This window comes from Phallusia mammillata, chromosome 6, assembly GCF_965637545.1.
Source record: "Phallusia mammillata chromosome 6, kaPhaMamm4.hap1.1, whole genome shotgun sequence".
NCBI classification, from domain to species: domain Eukaryota; kingdom Metazoa; phylum Chordata; class Ascidiacea; order Phlebobranchia; family Ascidiidae; genus Phallusia; species Phallusia mammillata.
This window is the reverse complement of record NC_137257.1, coordinates 9624116-9649178: the sequence shown is the minus strand read 5'-3', so window position 1 is coordinate 9649178 and position 25063 is coordinate 9624116. Positions and strand designations below refer to the sequence as shown.

General features: G+C 36.0%; 1 protein-coding gene, 4 long non-coding RNA genes and 1 pseudogene across 5 annotated transcripts; 5 read left to right on the top strand and 1 right to left on the bottom strand.

The window, feature by feature from the left end:
- The first annotated feature begins 2061 nt into the window (after window positions 1-2061).
- LOC145233092 (uncharacterized) lies at window positions 2062-8401 on the top strand. Its single transcript, XM_080097756.1, has 10 exons — window positions 2062-2100; window positions 2528-2767; window positions 3395-3604; window positions 4036-4199; window positions 4446-4553; window positions 5220-5396; window positions 5846-5978; window positions 6289-6465; window positions 6895-7023; window positions 7186-8401. Exons 2-10 carry the CDS (start codon window positions 2546-2548, stop codon window positions 8137-8139), a joined length of 2274 nt encoding a protein of 757 aa, XP_079953882.1. The 5' UTR covers window positions 2062-2100; window positions 2528-2545; the 3' UTR covers window positions 8140-8401.
- A 1356-nt stretch (window positions 8402-9757) lies between these two features.
- Window positions 9758-10714, top strand: LOC145233886 (uncharacterized). Its single transcript, XR_013861207.1, has 4 exons — window positions 9758-9924; window positions 10113-10266; window positions 10513-10587; window positions 10665-10714. It is a non-coding gene; the product is annotated as an uncharacterized LOC145233886 (long non-coding RNA).
- A 1506-nt stretch (window positions 10715-12220) lies between these two features.
- On the top strand, window positions 12221-13001 carry LOC145233453 (uncharacterized). The gene is made up of 3 exons (XR_013861103.1): window positions 12221-12384; window positions 12654-12736; window positions 12823-13001. It is a non-coding gene; the product is annotated as an uncharacterized LOC145233453 (long non-coding RNA).
- A 1647-nt stretch (window positions 13002-14648) lies between these two features.
- LOC145233432 (uncharacterized) lies at window positions 14649-15918 on the top strand. Its single transcript, XR_013861093.1, has 4 exons — window positions 14649-14730; window positions 15165-15306; window positions 15576-15662; window positions 15872-15918. It is a non-coding gene; the product is annotated as an uncharacterized LOC145233432 (long non-coding RNA).
- Window positions 15919-18355: 2437 nt separating this feature from the next.
- LOC145233107 (uncharacterized) lies at window positions 18356-19282 on the top strand. The gene is made up of 4 exons (XR_013861022.1): window positions 18356-18434; window positions 18654-18792; window positions 19086-19172; window positions 19236-19282. It is a non-coding gene; the product is annotated as an uncharacterized LOC145233107 (long non-coding RNA).
- A 3134-nt stretch (window positions 19283-22416) lies between these two features.
- Window positions 22417-24528, bottom strand: LOC145234209 (uncharacterized; annotated as a pseudogene).
- Between the last annotated feature and the right edge of the window lie 535 nt (window positions 24529-25063).

The following is a 25063-nucleotide window of genomic DNA, read 5'->3' as shown; positions in this document are numbered from 1 at the left end:
GGGGTCGGCAACCTTTTAGGCGACGCGTGCCGATTTACTTGTTATTTCCATGTGTTAATGACCTCGCGTGCCAACGTTTTTCTAAATAATAGTTGTTGGTGCCAGCAGATATCAATAATATGGAGAAAGCACAGTGGTTTGTACATGTAAGGCTGTATTTTAAGACAATGGCATGCTAAAAACTATAAACAAGAAGAGTAACAGGTTTAATTGTTATTTCAATATAAACACGCAAATCGGTTGGCGATGAAAAACCACCTGGGGTTGCCGACCCCTGGCCTACACCAATCACCCAAACACACTGATCTACCAATTCTACCAAACTTAATCACAATTTATTTTGGTTTCTAAACTCTACATCCAACAGGGTTTCCAAAAAAGTGGGTGTAAAAGTTTCAGCAAATTATTACAGGGTGTGTGTGATTAAGGCTACCACCATTTATTTTATCTTTTGTTTGGAGTATCACTTTGCGCTTGCCTCCTGCCCATGTGGTATGCGAAGGATAACTCATCTGATTACATTGTTTCCACGAAACCTGTTACATTACACATCGCAAACACCTTTCTCGACAAGCTATCGTTGCGAATGATCTAAACATTGTTTTGTAACAATTACTAACAACTATAGGTCTCAGAATCGCGAGTTGGGGATTTAAGATACAGGCGTTACAAATTTAGGATTGTTCAAAAAAGCAACCGAAATTACAGTGTCAGCGTCACACTAAGGTGAACATACAGGCATGCATTTCTGTAACTAAGTTCTTGGCATTTATTTACAAAAACATGGTGTAAAATGTATTATTTTGGCGGGTCAACCAAACAAAATCATTGTGTTGTATTTGCAACCTCAACTGTCGGGAAAACAGAACAGGATGTAAGGCAAAAATCGTGTTACATCATTTCGAGTTGAACGGCGTTGAAAGGAACCGATCTGGCCTCTCGAAATCGCAAAATGTAACGGTCTTTTGTAGTTGGGACAAAAACAAGTGTTAGGTTGCAAGTTACGCGTTAGCAGGTATAGGCGTGCCCAAGGAAATGTCCCAGTACGTAGCGACATGTTTGTGTTCGAGTGTGTGCTACGTAGAGTTCGTATCAACGCAGGAGGCAACGAGTGTAAGATCAATTTAGTACTCGCAGATGTATTGGTTTGAGTTGAAAGGGACTTTAAACATTGTATTTTCTTAAAATAAAATTCATACTGTTTATGAAAAAAAGTAAGAGTACAAATGTCTATGGCTTGATTATAGCGATTATAGCGTGACAATCTTTCAAAGAAATTTTGTTTAGTACTTTTGCGTATAAATGCAAAATGCAACACGCGTATATTTTTTGACAGTTCTTTTAACACTAAATCCATGTAGTAAACTCAAATTTTGGTTGGATTATTGCTAGAAAAATTCGAATGCAGCATTTATTGCGCCATAATTTTACGCACAAACCTCTCGCAAAGTATTTGAACAAGTTCGCGTTTTATAGCAGAGAACGCCATAAAACCGACCAACCCAAACACGGAAAAGACATAAAACGTCTCGTCCCATTCCAGCTGGATAATTATTAACAGTCGGTGCTTGTTATAAGTGGATTACACTTGTGACGGTGATACTATGAGTGGCGCTTGTCCAAATGCCACTTACTCTTATGTGACGCTTAACCGGTCAACGCGAAGCTGTGCGTATAGTAGAGTAGATTGATTGAAGTCTTAGAATCAGTTGCTATAGTCAACCGATGTTGATGGATTCCATATTCCACATTCGCATTTTAGAAACGCTTCAAAATCATTTTGTGGTCAGCATTGTACAAATGTGAGGAATAGTCTGTATTAACGTGTATGGAGCAAAAATACTGTAAGATAAAAAGTATACAATAAGAAACAAAACAGTCGCCAAGTGATTGGCTTCTGTACAGAAATGTTTTCTTTGTTTAACAAATTCTTTTAACTTGTAAACCTTAAATGAACATGTAGACGCAAGTGTAATCTTTAAGTCTTGTTTAGATTGGAATTAAATTTGTTAGACTTGATGTAGTAACGAAATCATGGAAAGTAGCATCGGGGTGCAAAGTGAAGCAACGGAAACCCAGTCTTCACTATTGGCTGTAAGGGTAAGTAAACCTCATTTTTCGTATGGCGTTTAAAACAAGTTTAAGCATGCTTGGTGTGGTATCACAATGATGCAACTCGTAACAGAGTAAAATAGCTGTTTGTTAGTTTCAACATGAAGTTACATTGTACCAAAATGTCCTGCCTTTTATCATAGCACAAATTCCTATGTCATACTGAAAACTCCCCAAATCAGATTGCAGAAATTATGTAGCATAACTAAAACAAAATAACCTTGCGATTTTAAAGTTTAAGGAACCAGCTTTACACAAAAAATGATCAAGCGTTGGCCAACTAGATATACAATATTCAAACGTATACAGTACTTGCATATTTATTGCATTTTGGTTTTCCGTGATCGTAAGCTTAAGCTTGATCGTGACAATATTGTTGTTAACTTCCAATGTTGTGTTTTTATTTCTTCTAAAGCCGACTGAGAAAACTCGCATGGTACGCGAGATGAGCGATGGAGACATTAAGCTCCAAGCGCAGGAGTTTATCTACAGACAAACCTTGCGTAAGGAGAAGCCCAAGGCCGGCCGACATGCGCTTGAAGAAGTCGGCAGATCGTTGAACGCAATTGCACAGCGAAGAAGGCAGTACTTCCTCGAATACAAAAACTGTAACTCCATACGATGTGTACGCCAGTGGTACGCATGGGAAACTAAGGTACATATTCTTTTGGTAAAGGCTTTTCAACAAAATATTTTTAGCAGTATATATTACTTCATAAGTATACCTTGGAAAGAAGTCAAGTCCATGTAACAAACGCTTAAAAGTTGTACATTAGCTATTGCTGCCAAGCATAATATCAAGTTTATAGAGTTCTTCTGACAAATGTATTTTATTCCGACGTTTCGACGTCCTATATGCAGGTCGCCTTCATCAGAGTAAATAACACTGAATGCGACTAGTATATAGTGCACGATAAACAAAGGAAACATGGAATTAAACGCGAGCATGTCACAACGCAACGAAAACACCGTGCCATAACGAATAATTGGGCCTCTAATGATTGGGTTTAAAAAGTTGACCTGTTTATATGCCTACGGACAAACTAAAATGAAATTTGCAGAAGAGTGTTATCTTTAATGCAAAAAAGGTTCTGTTTCGACAGTACATTTGAAGGCAACTTCAAAGCACTTCTTAAACTTGCAAAAGTAGTAATTTTTATCCATGACAATTATTTATGTCAAAGCGTATGTTATCATTCAGCGACTTAGACATACACACCAACAAATAATACGACTATCCTTCTTCTTTGGGTAAAAGCAAATCTATTTTTTTGCTCTTTAGCGAAACCTAGAGACAAACGTAATCGAGCCAAGAACAGAAAATGCGGCCACTCGTGGTATTCGAATGTTCCTGCATAGAGTTGATTTCTACGGAACTCTGTTAGCCCGATTTGTCGAGTATATACTCCGACCGCTACAAACTCGATTTTCGACGGTGCAAGGAGCGAACCCAGAGTTGGAGAACGTCAGGGATCAAATGAAACAACTTAGGGTAAGTAGATTTTGTGTTTGGTTCTATACCACTTATCTTAAAAAGTTAAAAAAAGAACATTTCCAATGATAATATATTTCCTCCATCAAACTTCAAACTAAAACGATAGGAATTTAAACAACCGAAACCTTGTTAATTCAGCAGTGATATCTTTACAAAAAGTTTTAGTTTTTAACGCACGCTCTTGTTCGTTTGCGACATATATTGCTCTTGGTAAACATACGGACGAATCTGATTAATTGCATATACCAGTTAATTGCATATTTTACTTATTTGCACAGGGATTTTGAATCTCAATTCGATTATTTATTAAGAATACACCCTAGTTAATGGCATATTCTGGTTAATTGTACAAATATTTTTTCGATATGCAATTAACAGGATTTGTATGCACTTAAATGTATGTCAAGACTTATTCAACTTCAATGTAGGCAACCTGTGAAAGCCTGCTAAGCGACAACACGGAAGTGTTACTGGACAACGTGAACCACATCGAAGCTGAACAAAGGTTCCCAATTATTACGGTTCTTCCCCGAGTTCATGAGACTCTCAACAAGATGGTAATGCTTGCATTCCAATGGCGAATCCACGCAAGGTAAAATATTCAACTGTTTATCATACAAAACCTACAAAGAAAGGCTAAATGGAAAAATGATGCTGATAAACCTTTGTTTTTGTATTGCATTCTGATTTTTCATGTTGTGTAGAACCGTTAATTGCTGCAATTGCACTGTTTGGAAACAAATTAACCTTTTTTTAATAAAAGTAATAGCGTTTTCTTCAAAAAAAAAATTAGTATGAGATAATACATACCACTATTTTCGTCTTTTATTTTTTTTAGCTTTGAACAAAAGTTTGAGCAAATCGATCACAGAAGGTCGTTGACCGAAACCGAACGAGGATTGAATGAGAAAAGAAAAACGTTACGCGCAATGGATCACAACATAAGGTTTGGCCGCACCTAACTTACATGAAGTTCAAACAGACGGCAATTTTGGGGTTTTTGATTTTAATGAAATGCGCTTGATTAACCTGACTTTAACTTGTCCACAGTGAGTCGTGTTTTTTACGTTGGTAAATGGAAATTTTGGGCCGAGTTTCTTCAAAAAAAGAGAAAAAGTTTGGATTCGAGCAAGACCTTACAAATCTGGCATAATTTAAAAACGCATGCACAATTTGCTTGCCAGAGTTCGGTATTTTCCTTATAACGACCGGTTAAACGAATTAAAAAAGTCCTTAATTCGTATTACAAAAAAACAGTGAACATACTTAGGAACACTATGCACGGACTTGAAAAGTAGTTTAATCATAAACATTACTGCCAAGGTAGTGGTGTATATAGAATACATCGTGTAGACGTTTCGACAATCTTTGTTGTCATCATCAGTACATGTTTTCAATCAAGCTGTAGAACACGGTATTAGTGCTTTATATACCGTGTTCTACAGCTTGATTGAAAACATGTACTGATGATGACAACGGAGATTGTCGAAACGTCTACACGATGTATTCTATATACACCACTACCTTGGCAGTAATGTTTATGATTAAACAGTGAACATAATTTTGAACATGAAGAAAAACTTTTAGAAACCATGCTGTTTTTTTTATCAAGGAGGAACAAACGAAGTCATGACCTCCTGGAAGAGGAGATTGGATCTCGGATGCAAGCCATCTCCACTAGTAACTTCAGTCAGGTATACGCTGAATGCACGGAACGCATAGAAGCAGTGCGAGAGGCATATCATCAATGCAAACAAAACTTGGAAAATACAGAGAGCACCATTAAGACGTGAGAATCTAGTTTTGCTTAATTCAGCTTTGCTCTTTGAACTCATTACACATTTAAGCATTGGGAATAGTGGTAGATCCTTTTCTATTTTTGACGCGATCTGATAACTTTTTACTGTTTTACCTGTCAGCATCCAAGTTTAATTGGTTAAAAAATGTTTTAATTTAGCCTACCATTGCCACATGATTAAACTATTGGACCAAAAACACAAATTAATTTAAAGATGCGACACCATAACTCACAAAACACAGCATTGCAAATATCGCACGAATGAAATGGCAATATCGTACATTGAAAGTTGTTTTTTGTCACTTCCCTTTTTTTTTACTTGCGTTAAGCGTGCAGAGTGACTAAGCTTACTTTATGGCACGTTATACTTATTTCTATGTTTTAATCCCAATAATAATAACCACAAAGAATATCAATTTTTAACTTCTGCATTTTAAAAGGGTCCAGCAGGGCTTCGGAAAATACAAAATCGTTGGTCAGAAGCAGAAGAAGAAACTGGAATCAAGTATGCTCCGAAGGACAAGGAAAATCGAAGAACTTGACAAGATCAAAGCAGAGCTGGATAGGCTTGAGGTAGGACACTTTTTGTCTCAAGCATTTTGAAGAATTCACGTGCGCCAGGTGTGGCCAAGTCTGAACTAAGCAAAATAGGAAGCATGCGATGTGACTTTGCGTGTGAAAAACCAAACAGGTTTGATTAACAGACACTTAATTACTCCTAAACAAATACAGATCACACTACGCATAAACAAGCAAAGTAAACGTTTTGCCCTAACGAAGACAGGCGGGGACATTTGTTTCCTCTTTAATCCAAAGTCTTTTCCAAAAGGAACAAAGTGACGATGTTTATTTAAGTACAACTTAAAATGAACGATGCTTTCAGAATCGAAAAGTACGCCTTGACGAAGAAGAGGTGATATGGCTGCGTGGGGGATACGAAAACGAAGTTGGTGTCATCGAATCCCTGAGGGAACAATCCAATGCCCTGCAAAAAAACTTGCTGGCCCTTGAAAGACAGAGAGAGGATCTCAAAGCTTCGTACGAACAATCCATGGAACAGGTAGAAAGCATTTGTTTTAAGCAACAACATCTGTTATCTTTCAAACAATAGGCCAATGTGGTTGGTGCAGCCGCCTTGTGTTCACAAGGTTTTGGGTTAAAATCTTGTCTCGGCCGTTGTGTTTCCCTGGACAAGAAACTTGAACGACATTGTACGAGTCCCGTTGTTTGGACTAAATTGAAGTAAAAAAGCTACAGGCGCCTTTTGTTAAGAAAAGTCTTTTAAAAATTGTACACTAAATTCTTATTGTTCGTGAACAAAATATGTTTTTCGTAGGGTCTTAGTTTTCATTAGCCTATTTGATGTCAGCAATACAATTTTCTTTCGTTTAGTTTGCCCAGTCTTTCACAGTAAAACAAATTATGGTAAACGTAACAGTAAATCAATCAACGTACTGTAGCTAAATGAGGGCATTGTCTTGCATTTCAGGTTTTACAACTTGGCACCGATTTTGAGGCTTTAAGTCACAAATACGAGTATGTGAAACGACTTGCATCAATCATGATATCAACTTTATGGAACAACGTTGAACCAAACATCCTAGTCAAACCAAATAAGGTAAAAGAACCTTGGGCAAAATTGCTGTTAACTATATTAGTATGAGTTTTATGGTGTTGATATTTTAGGCTTAAAGTTAGAGATTTAACTATCTTTAAAACTATCTGGTCAGAAGGGATTAAGCTAGGAGTGATGTTTTATTCACTTCTGTATTTTTTTCAGATCGACATTGATATCGTCCATACCGAAAACGCATACGACATGACACAACCTAAAGGTGTCGCCATGCTTGTGTATAATAAGTGGATTAACTCTCCTCGACTGTCCCAGGAAAAAAGCAAATCAAAGCAACCCATAAAAGAAAGAAAAAATGATCTTGGTCACAACCTTGAATCTATATTGGCCCAACTTGGCTTCTATGTTATCAAGCGATCGAACATTACCACCACAGCTATGCGAAAAAATATGGCGGGACTTTCAGACCAATATCACGGCTACTCTGGTAACCACAACTCCATACTTGTAGTCTTTGTTGCAAACTCGAACGAACGTGGGCAAATTGTCGGTCCCGGAGACAGTGTAGTGTCAGTCAAAGAGTTTCTCAGTCACTTTTCAAACAGAAGGTGTCCGACTTTAATGGGCAAACCGAAAGTTTTTGTTTTTTTGTTAAAAGTTACCGCGAGAGATCCTGTGCTACCCATGGTTGACGAAATTCTTGGCAAACAGTCCAGGTCGATGAGAAAATCGACTAGGTTGTCGGCCGACAATGACTTACCGGTTTACTTTGAACCTGAACCTTTGTCACCCGAAGATGACTTTTTAGTGGCACGTATCATGTTTGAAGACGACACCATGAGCGACGGTGGTCCGACATTCGGCGGCGTCGGCAACGCATCGGCCGACAATGAAATCCCCTGGTTTGCTCGCAGCTTTTTATCGCTTGTCGCACAGCAAGCAGGCACCACCGACCTCGTCGATGTAATGAAAAATATCAAGAAGAACTTTCGGGACCACTTTGCTTCGCCGCGAAGCGATGAATCTCCCGATAAAACCGACTCGACCGGCCATTCGCCTTTTGGTTCTGTTGGGCGTTCGTCGCAACATCGAGATGATCATGTGAACATGTTTGTCGACAGCACTTTGACTCGAAAACTATATTTAATGCCGGGTCTGTGAACTTGTTGGCTTATTTTTACAACGAAAGGTATCAAGTAATACCTTTGAATAAGCAGCGTATAACGTCACAATCACACAAGAGAACGTATATAATATGCATGTCAAATCAAAAGTTATTTTTCTAAATATTATTTTAAATGTCGAAAAATATGTTTTCGTTTGGTTTTTGGCAGTTTTACTGAAGCTTTTAACCCCTTTTGAGATCGTGCACTTGTGTGTTTATTTTCTACTTATTTTTCTATTGCAGTGTAATGTTTTTATATGTTGAGAGTATAAGTAACTTTAAAGCACGATCTATACAAAAGCTTTGAAAAGTATATGTTTTTTTTTTACTTTCGTATTATACAGTAGTTTTGTTATTATAGTGTTTTTTTGATGCATGAATTTTGTTCCTGACTAACTGTGATATTATTTTATTAATACATGAAACAAGTCTTGTGGTGTTTCTTGGAAAGGTGTAGTAAAGTATATCGCCATTCTTCTATTGTATAGGGGAGGGAATTGTCTGATTTTCTGTCACATAATGTACATTACACTTACCTCACCATACTTGTCCACTCCTAAAAAGGAAAGAAAAAGGCGATTTTGATATACCGGTTGTTGAAAGTAATAAAGCGTACCGCAACAAGAGCATGCGAAGAAACGTTCTTAACACGTCCTGCAACAAAGCCACGACACGAATCTGCTGATAAATCAACAGTATATATGTTTCATATATCCAATGCGCCTTTGGTGGTCCGCTGTCCTTTTTGGACATTCCGTCAAACATTGTGTCAGCAATCAGCGCTTTTTATGTAAAACTCCACTAAATGAACTGAGGTTCGCTTTTACGCAGCTCATTTTCGCCAGAATGACATTTCCACCTGTTTTGCATGTTTAATAGCAAACGGCTAGCAATGCTTAAGAGATGTTCGAAGTTATTATTTCAGCTAAATAATTAAGTTTGTTGTCGTTGGAGCACATAGGCTCTCCCACACGCACATATATGGATTATTGGATAACTATGCAGGTACTTAGCTGAATGGTCTGGCGCGCCTGACCCACATGTAGACATAAAAACCTTTATCGGGATTCGTCCTCGGCTGCGTCCTGGGTTCTAATCCCGCAAAAAAGATATGTGTTGAAACAAGGAGATAAAAGGATGGCACATCGGGGCAACTTCGAGATATCTGGTTTAAAGCAAAAATTGAATTGTGTTATCCTGAGCAAGAAACTTAAGCGGCATTGCTCCAGCCCACTGTAACCTTATGTATCAAACTAAAAAAGTCTCCAATCGCAAAGACTAAAAATCATACACAATCTTTCAACAGTCCAGTGAAAAAAACGGGTAATTTGACGGCGGACTCATTGTGAGCATAACGCATTTACATGTTCAAGATAAAAATGAAACAAACAAGAATTAACGATACTCGTTAGTATTTTAATTTGTGTTGTTTAGCGTGCAACCGATTGCCTATTGCAACTTGCAAAAGGGAGCAATAAACAGCATATGGCCGACTTACACGCATTGCAGTTAACAGGAGATACTTTGCTTCCGATCGTTAGTAACAGCCTTTACGGATACTAATTATAGCCCTGGTGAGCCATCTTAGAAACAGAGATAAAAGTTACAAACGTAAAATGAACCATATAAGAACGTCCTTTATCGTTTTATGACTAAAAGCAGTATGAAAAAAAAATCTAGGCAAACAAAATAGATTAGGAAAAAATGGGACAATATTAAGATATCCTATCACCACAAAACGATCAATTTTCTTTTAAAGATTTTCTTGCATCAGAAAAAGGGTAAGTACCAATGAAAATGTAATTTGTTTTGGCACATTTAAGTGTTTTGTTGCTTAAGTTTTGTAATGATGTGTAACATCTCTCAAATATGTATAAATGCTTATATGTGCAGAGACTCATAATTTACCTTTAAGATTAACTGCAATGTAACCAACGAAGATTTAAGAGTCATTTTTCGTTTTTTTCAGATGATGAAGTTGCTGTTAGCCTGTTTGCTTGTGGTCCTCGTTCTTAGTGTTTGTGAGGAAACAGAAGCACAACATCCACACTACCGTCAATGGCGAAGACGATCGTGGCGAAGGCGATCATGGAGAAGCCGCCGACGTTGGCTTGGTGATGAAGGTAAGGCAGTAATTTCGGTTAGGCCTTTTTTGTTAATCAAAATAGTTTTGGAAACTTTTTTAACGTAAGTATACTTTTTGGTTTAATTATTATAATCGCTTAGAATTTGAAAAAGATTGGCTTTTACTTCGTTTAATTTTGAAAAATACCAGTCGTAGAAAAAACGATTTTTTTTAAATTAAACTTTCATTTCATAAATTATAAAGAATGAAATAAAATTAACAACCTCTCAAAAACTATTTCCAGAACACAGTGAGGACTTCGTCGACCAGTTTATGGACTTTGACGAAATGGAATAAGATCGAATCAGATTAAACGATGGTATTTTATATTTTAAGTCAGTTTTAATACATTTGCTTTGCGCTTACTTACGTACTTTGCTGTTTATGGTATTTCAGGGCGTTGCTGTTGATTTATCGGAGCAATAAACTGGATCGCAAAAATTTTAGTTGTTGTCTCATTTATTTGTCTCACAATTAAAAAAAAACTTTTTACATACGGTTTAGATAAAAGTCCTCGTGAATCAAGGAACATAGATCAAAATATAAAACCCACTTATAAACCTGTAAATAACTACTCAAATGCAACATACAAAATCCCAACAAAGTACACATAATTTCGGTTTAAACACTGGCCTAAATGGTTGTTGGTACAATCAATGAAATAGGGTCAAAAAATGAATAACAAAAACGTGTATTTGATTGAGGTAGGCAATAACGGTTTACTGACTGAACAACTAAAATATTCAGCCTAAGCAAAACATCAGACTCTTAGTTAACACAAATTCTTTACAGTGTTTGGCTGACGACTAATATCATCGTTAAAATTTCCGTTACTAAGTTGAATATTTGTAAAAGTATGCAATTGAGCAGTAAACAACGTCCTTTATAAAAACGCAGGGCTGACATTTGATACTCACACCTTGGCTGAAAAACAAATGCTGCTGATTTTTGAATTGCCGAAAAACCATAAAACAGGTATTAAACGTTTGAACTATAAGCCATATGCCAACCTCCAGACATTGCGGGTTTGGGATAAAGATTAAAAATCATGTAAATAAAAACACGTTCCACCCGGTACAGCTCAAGCCTCAATACCTGGAGACATTTTAAACAGAAAAGATCCATATAGGGTTTCCGCAGGGTGTGTGTAACTGAGAAAACCCAAACATAAGTTATTTTAGATTCACTTTGTTGTGCTTGTGTGAATGTCCTTGCAAACTTGAATTGACTCGTTACACCAGAAATTCATTCCCAAATAGATAACCATCAGCAGCACTTTAGTGTAGTTAATTTTTGCATAATTTGAAGGTAATTGTGCATGCGTAATGAAATTGCCACTGCGCGAGTATTCTACTTCAAAGCGTTTTATCACATGGAATAACAAAACAAAAGAGTGTGGGGGCTCAGAAAGAGATATTAAATAAAAACATCAAACCAATGCTTGCCCTAAAAGGAACTAACGATAAAAGCATATTCTGATCATCACGTGACTTAAAACAGCTGGAGAAAATGGAAGCGAAAAAGGCAATTGTTAAAACATCAAACCAATGCTTACCCTATAATTTTTTTTCTAATGCTTACCTAATATGGTATAGATAACCTTGAGGCGGAAAGCAAAAATTAAAGATAGTTTGCAAGGACAATAAACTATATGTCTCTGGTAACATTCACTAAGGGGTAATACATGATATTTTCTACATCGACATATGGCTGAAACCAGATAATACACGCATAGCAGTAAACAGGAGATGATTTTGTTTCCGATTATTATCCGAGAAGCACTCACGATGTATAACCTTCCACGCTGGTGATTTATGAAATGCTTACAAAAAATAAAACACGAACTGATGTAAAACTTTGGTATTGTGTGACAAACGTTTGAAACGTTTTATTGAGTTTATTTCTATGCTTAAATATTTTAATTCTATTCCTAAAAACGCATCAGCAATCTACGACCAGTCTCAATTTTTTTTTATATTTTAGATGAAGTTACTGCTGGCCTCTTTGCTTTTGGTCCTTGTTCTCAGTGCTTGTGTGGAAACGGATGCATATGTACCACACTACAGACAATGGCGACGACGCTCATGGAGGCGCCGACGATGGGGTGGTGATGCAGGTGATAAAGTCTTCTTAGTTCTTTTTTTCTTTTTGGTGGTAAAATCTGAGTTATTCATATGTTGTGTTCAATTTGGGATTTGTTAATATTATCAAATTTCGTTTATTTTAGTAATTTTTTTAATTAACGTGCACTTGTATCTAAAAACAGTTATTTTTATTTTTAGCCACAAAAGCATGTAATTTTTTAAACGCGTTTTTAGTTTGCATTATTATTCATAAAAAAACAACAATAAGTACTACAACAAAAAACAAAAAATAAAATTCCAGAACCAAATGAGAACTTCGTCGAGGAGTTTATGGATTTTGACGAAATGGAATAAACTCAAAAACATTTGTTTCTGCAAAGAATGGTATATGAACTAATTTAAGTTCGTGTTTGCATGATCTTATGATCTTATATATTCCATTACCTAACTTGTTCTTTGCATTATTTCAGGACGTTGCTGTCGTTAATTATCCACGGAAATAAACCAAATCTTTGCAAATGATTTTGTTTGTTTGTTTTATTTCCTCATAGTCAGTCAATCTTTATTTTGGAGGCTTCTTCAGATAACAATGTACATTTACCATAAGATCAAAACGTAACGAAAGTCATTAATAAACTCGTTTTTTTTAGTATGAAAAGATTGTAAACATTTGATGTTCTATTGGTTTGACCAAAAAGCAACTGTCAAAATAGATAGTTTCAAACTGTAGATAGGAATTCAGTAACCTTTTGAACGCGTACGAAATTGCTGCAGTATGCCAGCAGTTGTTGTCTGGTTAATTGCCTCTTCCCGCTGCTGTTGGTTGGCAAGGAATACAGTAAATGTATTACAACAAAATATTTGACACAAAAACACTTTAGTTGAATGGGGGTATTGAATAAATTTAACTTACGCTAAACTTTTACATAGCATTACTTTTACCATTATGCATAATAAACATAAAAATGTATAGTTCACTTTTTAGTAGCACTTTGCAACAAAAATACCGCCCCTTTTGTTTTAGGCAGCCTCCAAATAGCACATCTCTGCATTATGTAGGTGTACATGACACGAACTTGAAGAGTAATTTTACTAAAAACAAATTTTCCAGCGTTTTTGAATTAAACGTAGACATTTTATTGAGAAAACGTTTTGACAAAAATCAATTGTTATTATGAGTGAAAATGAATAATGCCCGACCGGAAATAAGCGCGTTTAAGCACACAGGATAGGGGCGGAATAAATTATGTCGCACTGAGGAAAGATTGCAGACAGCTTGAAATGGTAACACTCACATAAAATCAATAGCAACCAGTTGTAACAAAATTCCGGAGGGGCACAATGCGCCAACCTCACTTTCTTGTGAGTCCCAGTCACATTACGCCTTGTAATGACGGTGCACCCGCAGCGCGTTTAGCTTTCATCCACCAATTGCGCCCTCACTTTTATGTGCTCCATAGTGTTTCAGGGTTGCGCAGCTATTTCTGGCTTGTCGATTGAAAAAAACAACTCACTTCAGCTCAAATCCTGCGAAAGTTTAGTTTCGGTGCATTATGTTAGATCTGAAAATCAACTCTGAAATCGAAAAAAATCGAAAGACCGATCTGATGTTGCGTCCAATATGTCAGTTTCGGCAAAATTGACTATGTGCATAGAATGGGTTTGCAGATTCATGCACACTACCGATTCTTGGTTTGGATTGGTGTTCTTGTAACTAATACGTCTGTTCGTGTAATCTGTCCTCCTACATAGGTGAGACATAAATAAACTAAGTCACACCAATGAGCGAACACCAATCCAAGTTGGATCAGTTTGACAAAATTGGTTGGGCATTCTCTTTTCCCCTTCTGTGTGTTGAACGCGATTGTTTTCGTTTGTGCATTACCCACTATCATTGATAACGACAATGGTTTTTGTCGAAACGTTTGCTCAAAAAAAGAAAATAAATTTTATACTACATCTTATGCTACACGCTTCCAATTGTGTTTCTAATGCTTACCCTACTGTATGGTATACATATCCGTGAACCGGAGGCAACAAAATCAAAGATAGTTTGCAAGGACATTAAGCCAAATGCCTCTGGCAACTTGCAAAGTGGTAATAAGTAATACGTTATACATCGGCATATGGATGACACTAGATACACGCTTAGCAGTATAAACTGCTAATAAAAAATTAGAAAGCGTTAAAGATACCAAAACTAATAACTGGCGATAAAAGGATATCCTGAACATCACATGACTTGAAACAGCTTGAGAAATCTGAGCAAAAAAAGCAAATGTCCTACAAAACTTAAAAATCGTTGAGCTATAAATAAGTGTCGGAGAGCACTAAAAATCACTTTTCTGTTGAAGATTGTCTTACATCGGAAAAAAAACGTAAGTTGACATTTTCATTGATATTTATTAAAACATTTGTAAAATGGCTTCTGAACTGAGAGTATTTGAAATGAACAGTATCTAACCCTTCAACAGGCAACATGGTCATCGACGATCACCGTTTATTTAATTGCATAACTAAGAATGGAAAGCATTTTCCAAGTTACGAAATCCGTCAATGAATTAAATGGAATATATATATTCCATTTAGTTCATTGACGGATTTCGTAATTTGGAAAATGCTTTCCATTCTTAGTCAAAATGGCTTCTAATTGACTTATGTCAAATTTTGTGGCCTTGTGCGACAAACGTGTAAATGTTTATTTAAGTTTATTCCTTTTCCTAAATACTTAAATTGTATTCCTAAAAATGCAGCACAAAGGTATGATTAGTCTCAAAAACTTTTCACTAGTAATTAAAAGTACATTTTTCAGATGAAGTTGCTGCTGGCCTCTTTGCTTTTGATCCTTGTTCTCAGTGCTTGTGTGGAAACGGACGCATATGGTTTACCACACTACAGATACTGGCGTAGACGCTCATGGAGGCGCCGACGATTTGGTGATGTCGAAGAAACAGGTGATTAAGTCTTTTTTCTGAAGTATTTTCAACAATTAATTTATCGTATGTTGGGTTCAATTTGGGATTTGTTAAAATGATCAAATTAGTTTTAATTCAATAAATTTAAAAAATATTTTGCACTTATTTCCAAAAAAATCGTTTTTTTTATATTTTTTCATCCACATGAGAACACACTTTTTTTAAACATGTTTTATTTTCTATTATGATTGAATTATAAAAACAAACAATAAATATTACAACAAACACTAAAAAAATTTTTTTTTCAGAACAAAATGACGACTTCCCCGAGGAGTTGATGGAATTTGACGAAATGGAATGAGATCAAAGATAAGGATTCGGGTCTACAGAGGATGGTATACATATATATATATTTTATTCGGGTCTACAGAGGATGGTATATATATATATATATATATACCATCCTCTGTAGACCCGAATATATGTATATATTTCTATATATATATATATATATATATATATATATATATAAGCTTATATAGCCTATAGTTCATTTTGAATGACCTTATGTTTTCCTTCCTAAATGTTTTCCGTATTGTTTCAGAACGTTGCTGTCGTTCTTTGATCACCGAATAAAGCGAATGTGTTTAAGATGTATTTGTTTGTTTTGTTGTCTTAGAGTTAGCGTAAGGTCAAAACGTAACGAAAATAAACGCCCTTTCAATTCTGCAACTATTGTACTAAAAATTAAACAAACTCCTAGAAATCGCCCTAGTCGGTATTTACCAAAATGTCAAAAAGTAAGTTTGTAAATTCTAAATATTCACATTGCAAAAAAATTTCTAATTAAGTGAGTTATAAAAGCTACAAACTACAAATCATGTTTCAATACAAATACGTAAAAGTGAGATGCACCGATAAACACAACATAACAAACTTTGTTCAAGAAACGTTTTGAATACAAAGATAAGGCAACACATATCAGTTACCACCGCTACTTATATGTATAAATTAACCTATAAGCAACTACCAGAACATTCTGGTTTTATACTGTATATCTAGTAAGCGTGTGAACAAGGCGTCCTACTCTCTCTTTTGTGAAAATCATCCTCACATATTTTGTGGTGATGATCACAAGTTGAACAAAAATTTATCAGAAACCAGACGGACCCGGGCGTGTAAATTGCCACAATCGAGAAATTGAATTAGCCCAAATGCATTTATGCAACGCCTTTACGAATGATATTTTTAGGCGTGTTGGATCTATCAAACACATATGGTGCTGTTTTTTTTAGCAGGTTTGTGTCGCGTCTTACCATACAGCAGGTGTGGCCAACACGTCGATCGCGATCGACTGGTCGATCGCCTGCTTTTGACTGGTCGATCGCCACTAAATTCTCCACAACTAATCAAACGCTTATTAATTGAAAAACAAATTAAATATTATAAAACAGCACTTCTGTCATTTTGAAACAACGCACACATGTGTAATAAGACAATACCTAAGTAATTGTCACTTTCTTTGTTGCGTAACAATTGTTATTTTGGCACCAAATTATGTCGTAACAACTACAATGTTTGTCGTCACAACTTGAGTGTTTGCTTTAACGAAGCTGTTGCTATTGATTGGGGAGATTTAAAAGTTCCCACTGACTACTTTGATAAAAATTGTGTGCATATGAGACGTTTTATTGTTGTAATAACTAGGTGATGCTTGCCAACAAAACTCATGACCATAAATATGTGGCAATTGTCAAGCAAATCGCATGAAAAAATTTGCGTTATTGCTTTGTGTTAGTGTCAGCCTAAATTACGACTGATCAGTCGATCGCGTACAATTAAGAAAATTTTCGTCGATCTTAACGACTGGCAAGTTGGCCACCCCTGCCATACAGGATGTGGTAAAAACGTTTCTCCGCATATTCATGTCGTGGAGCTCTTAATTACTTCCGACCACCGGTTTGTCCTAATTGTGTTTTCTTTATTGTGGGGGTGGAGCAATATGGTTAGGTTATACTGTGTTGTTTTGTCGCTTTCAAACAGAAAATAACTTGTATGAAAACGTTCGATTCTCTACTGATCAGTAGAAATGGCGAAACAGATTTTTCATTGAATATCAATATTATATCACTGCCAATCAAGTATTGTTAATGCATCATTTTCATGACACATTTGCAGAAAATTTTTACAATTACTGTATAGCAAGTTAGATAACTACTCTTTTCAAAAAATCTTACAATATTCATGTTATTTTTTCATGTATAGAATAAATGCATATAAAACATTGCAAGTAAAAAAAACAAAAGCATTCGCCATATTCAAGAGTGGTATGTTTGAAAGAAATAGACATTCCTCAAAGTGATTTAGTTGTCTACGAGTACAATTCGAAAACTCTGCACTGAATTTTTTGGCAAAAACAAAAAATTGGTTTTCCCATTAAAGCCAGACACCTGCTGTTTCTCTTTAACAGACGCTACATAATTCGGTTAAGCTCGCAACCAAGACCACAATATCTGAGTTGTGGTTACCGGAGTAGCTGTAATACTGCTAAGAAAGTCGCGCCATATCTACTTGCACAGCCATGGTGGTAATGTTTGTTCGCTTAAGAAACGTCAAAGGCAAGTTGACCAAATAGGTTCAAACTTGGAGCAACACTTATTTTTTTGGTCGTAATGAGTTCCTTGATTCGCTCTTGTGCTAAGAGCATCGTATCAGTAAAAGTATCTAAACCTACAGGGGTACTTATTTGACGGACCACGGTCCATATCTTTGAGACGTTTCTGGCAATAGAGTAATTAACTTGCAATAGAGTAATACGTGATATTTTGTACATCGACATATGGCTGACACCAGATGATACACGCATAGCAGTAAACAGGACACACATTGCTTCCGATGGGCCCAAAAGCCCTCACGATCTTACTATCCACGCTGGTAATTTATGAAATGCCTTAAAAATTAAAAAAGCGGTGATTTGACCCAAAGACCAAAATAGGAACTAACGAGGAAGGGATATCCTGATCATCATGTGACCTAAAACAGCTTGAGAAAATGGAAGCGAAAAAAGCAGATGTTGAATAAAATTAAAAATTGACGCGCTATAAATATGTGTCGGTCAGAAGTATAGTATCACTTTTCTGTTGAAGATTATCTTACATCGGAAAAATGTAAGTTGGCATTTTTATTAATATATGTTGAAATATGTTTGAGACGTTTTGTGTCTAACTTACCCATATCAAATTGTGTAATCAATGTTTGAGTATATTTTAAAATAAAGTAATGTTAGTGTTTTTCTATTCTAAAATATTTACGTTCTATTCTTAAAAACGCATCAGCAATATAGGCCTCAAAAACTTTTAGTCAGTCATTTTACCTGTAATTTTCAGATGAAGCTGCTGCTGGCATCTTTGCTTTTGGTCCTTGTTCTCAGTGCTTGCGTGGAAACGGATGCATATGTACCCCGCAGATACTGGCGTAGACGCGCCTGGAGACGCCGAAGATTTTTCGGTGACGCCGAAGATGCAGGTAAATGAGTGAAGTCTTCTTTCTTTGAAACTGTGTATGGTGGTAAAAATTTCAAAGAATTTTAGCAATTAGTTCATCATACATTGTGTTCAATTGGAGATTTGTTGATTACATTTGTTTTAATTCCACAAATTTATAAAATGTTTTGTACGTATTTTAAAAAATCATTTTTTTGATATTTTTCATCCACAAGAGCATACATTTTTTTCAAAACATGCTTTATTTTCTAGTATATTTGAATTATAAAAACAAACAATAAATATTACAACAAACTATAAAAACACTATTTTCAGAACAAAATGAAGACTTCCCAGAGGAGTTTATGGGTTTTGACGAAATGGAATGAGATCAAAGATAAGGATTCGGGTCTACAGAGGATGGTATAGTTCATTTTGCATGACCTTATGTGTTTTTCTTCCTAAATTTTTTCCGTATTGTTTCAGAACGTTGCTGTCGTTTTTTGATCACCGAATAAAGCGAATCTGTTTAAGATGTATTTGTTTGTTTTGTTGTCACAGAGTTAGCGTAAGGTCAAAATGTAACGAAAATAAACGCCCTTTCAATTCTGCAACTATTGTACTAAAAATTAAACAAACTCCTAGAAATCGTCCTAGTCGGTATTTTACCAAAATGTCAAAAAGTAAGTTTGTAAATTCTAAATATTTAAATTGCAAAAAAATTTCTAACAACAAATGATATTTAAGTGAGTTATAAAAGCTACAAACTACAAATCATGTTTCAATACAAATACGTAAAAGTGAGATCCACCGATAAACACAACATAACCAACCTTGTTCATGAAACGTTTTGAATACAAAGATAAGGCAACAAATATCAGTTACCACCGCTACTTATATGTATAAATTAACCTATAAGCAACTACCAGAACATTCTGGTTTTATACTGTATATCTAGTAAGCGTGTGAACAAGGCGTCCTACTCTCTCTTTTGTGAAAATCGTAATGATTTATTTGTATGCTCACATATTTTTGTGGTGATGATCACAAGTTGAACAAAAATATAATCAGAAACCAGACGGACCCGGGCGTGTAGATTGCCACAATCGAGAAATTGAATTAGCCCAAATGCATTTATGCAACGCCTTTACGAATGATATTTTTAGGCGTGTTGGATCTATCAAACACATATGGTGCTGTTTTTTTTAGCAGGTTTGTGTCGCGTCTTACCATACAGGTGTGGTTAAAACGTTTCTCCACATTTTCATGTCGTGGAGCTCTTAATTACTTCCGACCACCGGTTTGTCCTAATTGTGTTTTCTTTATTGTGGGGTTGGAGCAATATGGTTAGGTTATACTGTGTTGTTTTGTCGCTTTCAAACAGAAAATAACTTGTATGAAAACGTTCGATTCTCTACTTGTCAGTAAAAACGGCGAAACAGATTTTTCATTGAATATCAATATCAATATTATATCACTGCCAATCATTGTTAATGCATTATTTTCATGACACATTTGCAGAAAATTTTTACAATTACTGTATAGCAAGTTAGATAACTACTCTTTTTAAAATCTTACAATAATCAAGCTATTTTTTCACGTATAGATTAAATGCACATAAAACATTGCAAGTAAAAAAAACAAAAACATGCGCCATATTCAAGAGTTGTATGTTTGAAAGAAATAGACATTCCTCAATGTGATTTAGTTGTCTACGAGTACAATTCGAAAACTCTGCACTGAATTTTTGGCAAAAACAAAAAAAATGGTTTGCCCATTAAAGTCAGGCACCTGCTGCTTCTCTTTAACATACGCTACATAATTCGGTTAAGCTCGCAACCAAGACTACAAAATCTGAGTTGTGGTTACCGGAGTAGCTGCGATACTGCTAAGAAAGCCGCGCCATATCTACTTGCACAGCCATGGTGGTAATGTTTGTTCGCTTAAGAAACGTCAAAGGCAAGTTGACCAAATAGGTTCAAACTTGAAGCAACACTTATTTTTTTGGTCGCAATGGGTTTCTTGATTCGCTCTTGCGCTAAGAGCATCGTATCAGTAAAAGTATTTAAAGCTACAAGCTGGTACTCACATGGCGGACCACGGTCCATATCTTTGAGACGTTTCGATGTGGACCTCGACGGTCTTTTGAATAAGGCTTATTCACTATCATTTGTGTTAATTACTTGATCCTGGTTCTGTGGCGGCAGTTTTTGAATTTTCAAACAATCTTATGTGAAGTCAGATTGTGTACTATAAAAAACGGCAATGGTTTGAGCACCATTTTATCTGTGATGTAATAAACCAGGGGTCGGCAACCTTTTAGGCGACGCGTGCCAATTTACTTGTTACTTCCATGTGTTAATGACCTCGCGTGCCAACGTTTTTCTAAATAATAGTGGTTCGTTCCAGCAGATATCAATAATAAAGAAAAGGCAGAGTGTTTTGTGCATATAAGGCTAAATTTTAAGACAATGGCATGATAAAAACTATAAACAAGCAGTGTGACAGGTTTGTTGTTACTTCAATATAAACACGCAAATCGGTTGGCGTGCCATGAAAAACCACCTCGCGTGCCAACCCTGGCACGGGTTGCCGACCCCTGTAATAAACTAAATCCTGATTCATTGTCATATAAAGTGTTCGAGCTTTTGTTTTGCTGACATGAAAATTCGGCTTGAACAAATGTGTTCATCTTTAACCGCGATTCTTCCCATTAGCTAACCAAAATTAGCCAAGACATATTGCTTTTGCACTACCGACAAAAGTGTCCGGACCTCTTTAATTTTTACCTTGTATCTGTGACAAAACTATTTGTGTAGGAACTGCTTAAGATGCTGCAAAATACAAAAAATAACCCAAACGTCAAAGACACCAAAATTTATAACAATATAAGTGTTTTGAAATATACCACAACAAAAGACCAACAATTACATGAAACTAAACTATTTAAATCAATAATGCTATCGCAGTTTCAGCCATAAACGTAATGTGCAAGTCAAAAACCACTTACTTAAAGGACTGAGCATCTACTGACAAGAAATTTGAATCCCACCACTGATTGCATCACCATAACACTTTTAACAGAAAACATACAACAAATGTCAACAGTAAAACAAGAGTATGCACAAATAAATATCCGCACACATATTTATTATTTCGATGCATCAATATGGGATGAGACGGTTGTTATCTTTACGTCTTTCTCCCAAGCATTGATAATAACTCTGGGTCTTTCTGTATTTCCAGCTTCCAGAACTTCCACAGCTTCCACAGCTTGCGCATCTTCCGCAGCTTCCGCAGCTTCATCACCTTTGTAAGCTGATTCGAACAGAACCACTACCTTCGTAGTTTGTGTGCTTGACAACAGCTTGAAAGGAAATAACCTTGCGCCGTAATCAGGGAAAGAACATATTAGCGTGGCCACGTTCAATATAAAGTTGCCGTAGACGAGATGACTTAAGCCGGATGCACACAAGAAAACAGAAGCGGCTACGGCAGGGGAAATCCCGGACAGTCTGCGGCGCTCCCGTGCGGTTGTGCGGATATATGCGCACACAGTATTTTGGCCGCATGCCTGATTGGTCCACCTCATTTTCGTGTAGCTTTAAACAATCTTTTATAGAATGAAAACAATGCAAGATTTATTGAAAAGAACTGAAAACAACTTCGAAAAAACAACACAAAACATTAGCAAAAACAATCAATTTAGGTTCACTGTTCATCAATGTTAAATTCAAGAGTACACTCCGAAAATAGTAAGTTATATTTGTTATTTCTTTCATGTAGGTTTCCATAACTGCTGCAGGCTTTTCCCTTAATTGTGCCACCACAAATTTGCCAAAATGGTCAAGTCGGTCCAATTTTTTTTCCTGCAGCTCTGCAAGATGACTAGAGCTCTGCCGTAGAAAATTTAGCATCTCTGTCTGTAAAATGAAATAGTCCTTATTTTCATAAATACAAAATAAACTGTGGGTCTGTGAGTACCTGTACTTTCTGTTTGTCTGATTTCTTTCTTTGACAACTGGTTTTGACTGGTGTGGGAATCTCAGAAGTATGATCATTTTCTTCTCTAATATTTTCATTGCTGGAATCATCTTGAAATATTGAAAAACAAATATTTAATATCGTATTCAAATAATGAGCAAAACATAAACCACATGACTACTCTGCAAAACTCACACCTACTGACCTGGGTTGTCAAAGACAGACTGGGGTGAACTGCTGGCACTGGTATCAGCAAAGTTGTCTACAGATCTATACAAACAAAAAGATTAATATTTGCCTGATGTTATAATGTACCATCTACATACTCTCTATGCTTAATATAGCCTTCCAAAAAAGATAGTTGCTGGTAATATGGCCACCTCTCTTGTGGAAAAGTACCAGAGCCACTTGGAGCTTCTGTATTCTTTTTGTGTTTTTTTCCATATGCTGTTCTTAGTGTACGCCAGCGCTTCTGACACTGGTCAACTGGAAATTACAGTCAATAAAGCAAGTTAATTTGAAATTACAGAACATAAAAAGAATAGTTACCCTTAGTTTCATTAATTTAGTTATGTAACAAAATGCTCCTGAGAAATAGCTTATAGTAGCCAAATTGCGACAACTGTTTACGAAAGCAAATATCACTAACACTTGTTTTGTATTTTCTGGTAAAGGGTAAGGTGCTATCCGTTTTTCAAATAAATCGCGTTGACTTAGTTTAGAGCTTTTAAATAAACACGTTCCTTGCGCCGAGGGTTTTCAAGTCGCGATTCTTTGAAAATAAACAGAAAATAAACAAACTTAAATCCACGTGTTGTAAAATGACGCCCGAATGAAGTCCGTTTTTTTCAAAGTTTATTCAACTCTGGTACTGTCAAAACTGTGTGTAGTATATTACATAATTACGAAGCACCAGAAACTTGAAGGAAATCTGTCGCTAAAGACTTTGGACATATACGTCAATTTCAGACGTCTGTTATCATGCACAGTTTTTGACTAATATTTGGAGGTTTAAGTCAAAGCTAATAGTTCAAGGGTTGGAATGTCAAACTTGTAGCAAGGTGGCAAAGCCTGATTGTGCACTAAGGTTCTATGATACTGAAAAGGCGATAAAAGATTGCAACACACAAGCCGTTTTACCCCTTGCTAAAACTTTACGTCATTGCAGTGCACCTTTTTCCCAATGTTTTAAGTGACTCATGTGTGTATAAACGGGTTTGACTGATGTAGACTCTTATCAGTGATAATGACATATGAGTATTTGCCGAAAATTTTAAATCACAAATCATGTCGCTTTTAACGTAAATTTGGCCTGTGGTATTCTTCATTAGCCTTATAAACAGATTCGTGTATAAAGTGTTCCAAAGACAAAAATTAAAACATGGTTTTCATTTTACTGCATGCTGTAAGTCACGTGATTTGTTTTAATCACCTTAACTATTAAAAACACTTATTTAAAAACCTTTACTTTATCGTATTTGGCGGGTTTGATACATAACATACCTTATGTAGTTCTGAACAATTGCAAAGCTAAGATTTGAAATGTATTTACACAAGTTGTTTTACTTGTCCGTTGTGTGTAGTGAAGTATAATATTACCGAACCGGCCATAAATGCAAAACTATGATAATTACGAAAACGCCGAATGCTAAATAATGACGATACTACTTGCAACACTGTAACACATCATGAAGAAATACAGGAGTCCGGTCCTTCGTCCTGACGTTAATTTTAGATCTTTTTCGGGCAAAGAACTTGTCGGACAGCTGACAAATGCGTTATTGAAGGAACACATGATGGATATTTCGTGACGGAAATGCAACCAATTTGTCACAACATTACGTAGTCACAAGACGTGCAGTAAGAATTGCAGCATTTTTAGATTAGTTGTTTCACAGAGGGGAGTTGCACACAAATAACCTGTTTGCTAATCAAAACTAAACAAGATGTACGAAGGCGCGGCAACCGAGCACCGGACAGGTTCCATTGGTGAGGTTTTGTTGTAAAACAAACAGCTAGATGGACTTTGAAATTTTATTTGTTAGACTCTGAAAGCGAATCTGGAAAGCATAGTTCACAAAAGTCAGGCTCTTTGCACAACTTTTAATCATTTTACTGCTGACATGTCTTGTGGTTGCCATCAGCGTTGGATTCGGAATTAAAACGGTATTACATTTTTTATCATGTCAGAATGTTTTACTTTGACGAAAGTTCCAATAAATACAAGACTAAATATTTTTCTTGATTCACATCGGAAAGTAAAAAATGACCACAAGCTGTTTGTAACCAATAATCAAGTTCATAATACAGTTATTCAAAACGCATTAGTC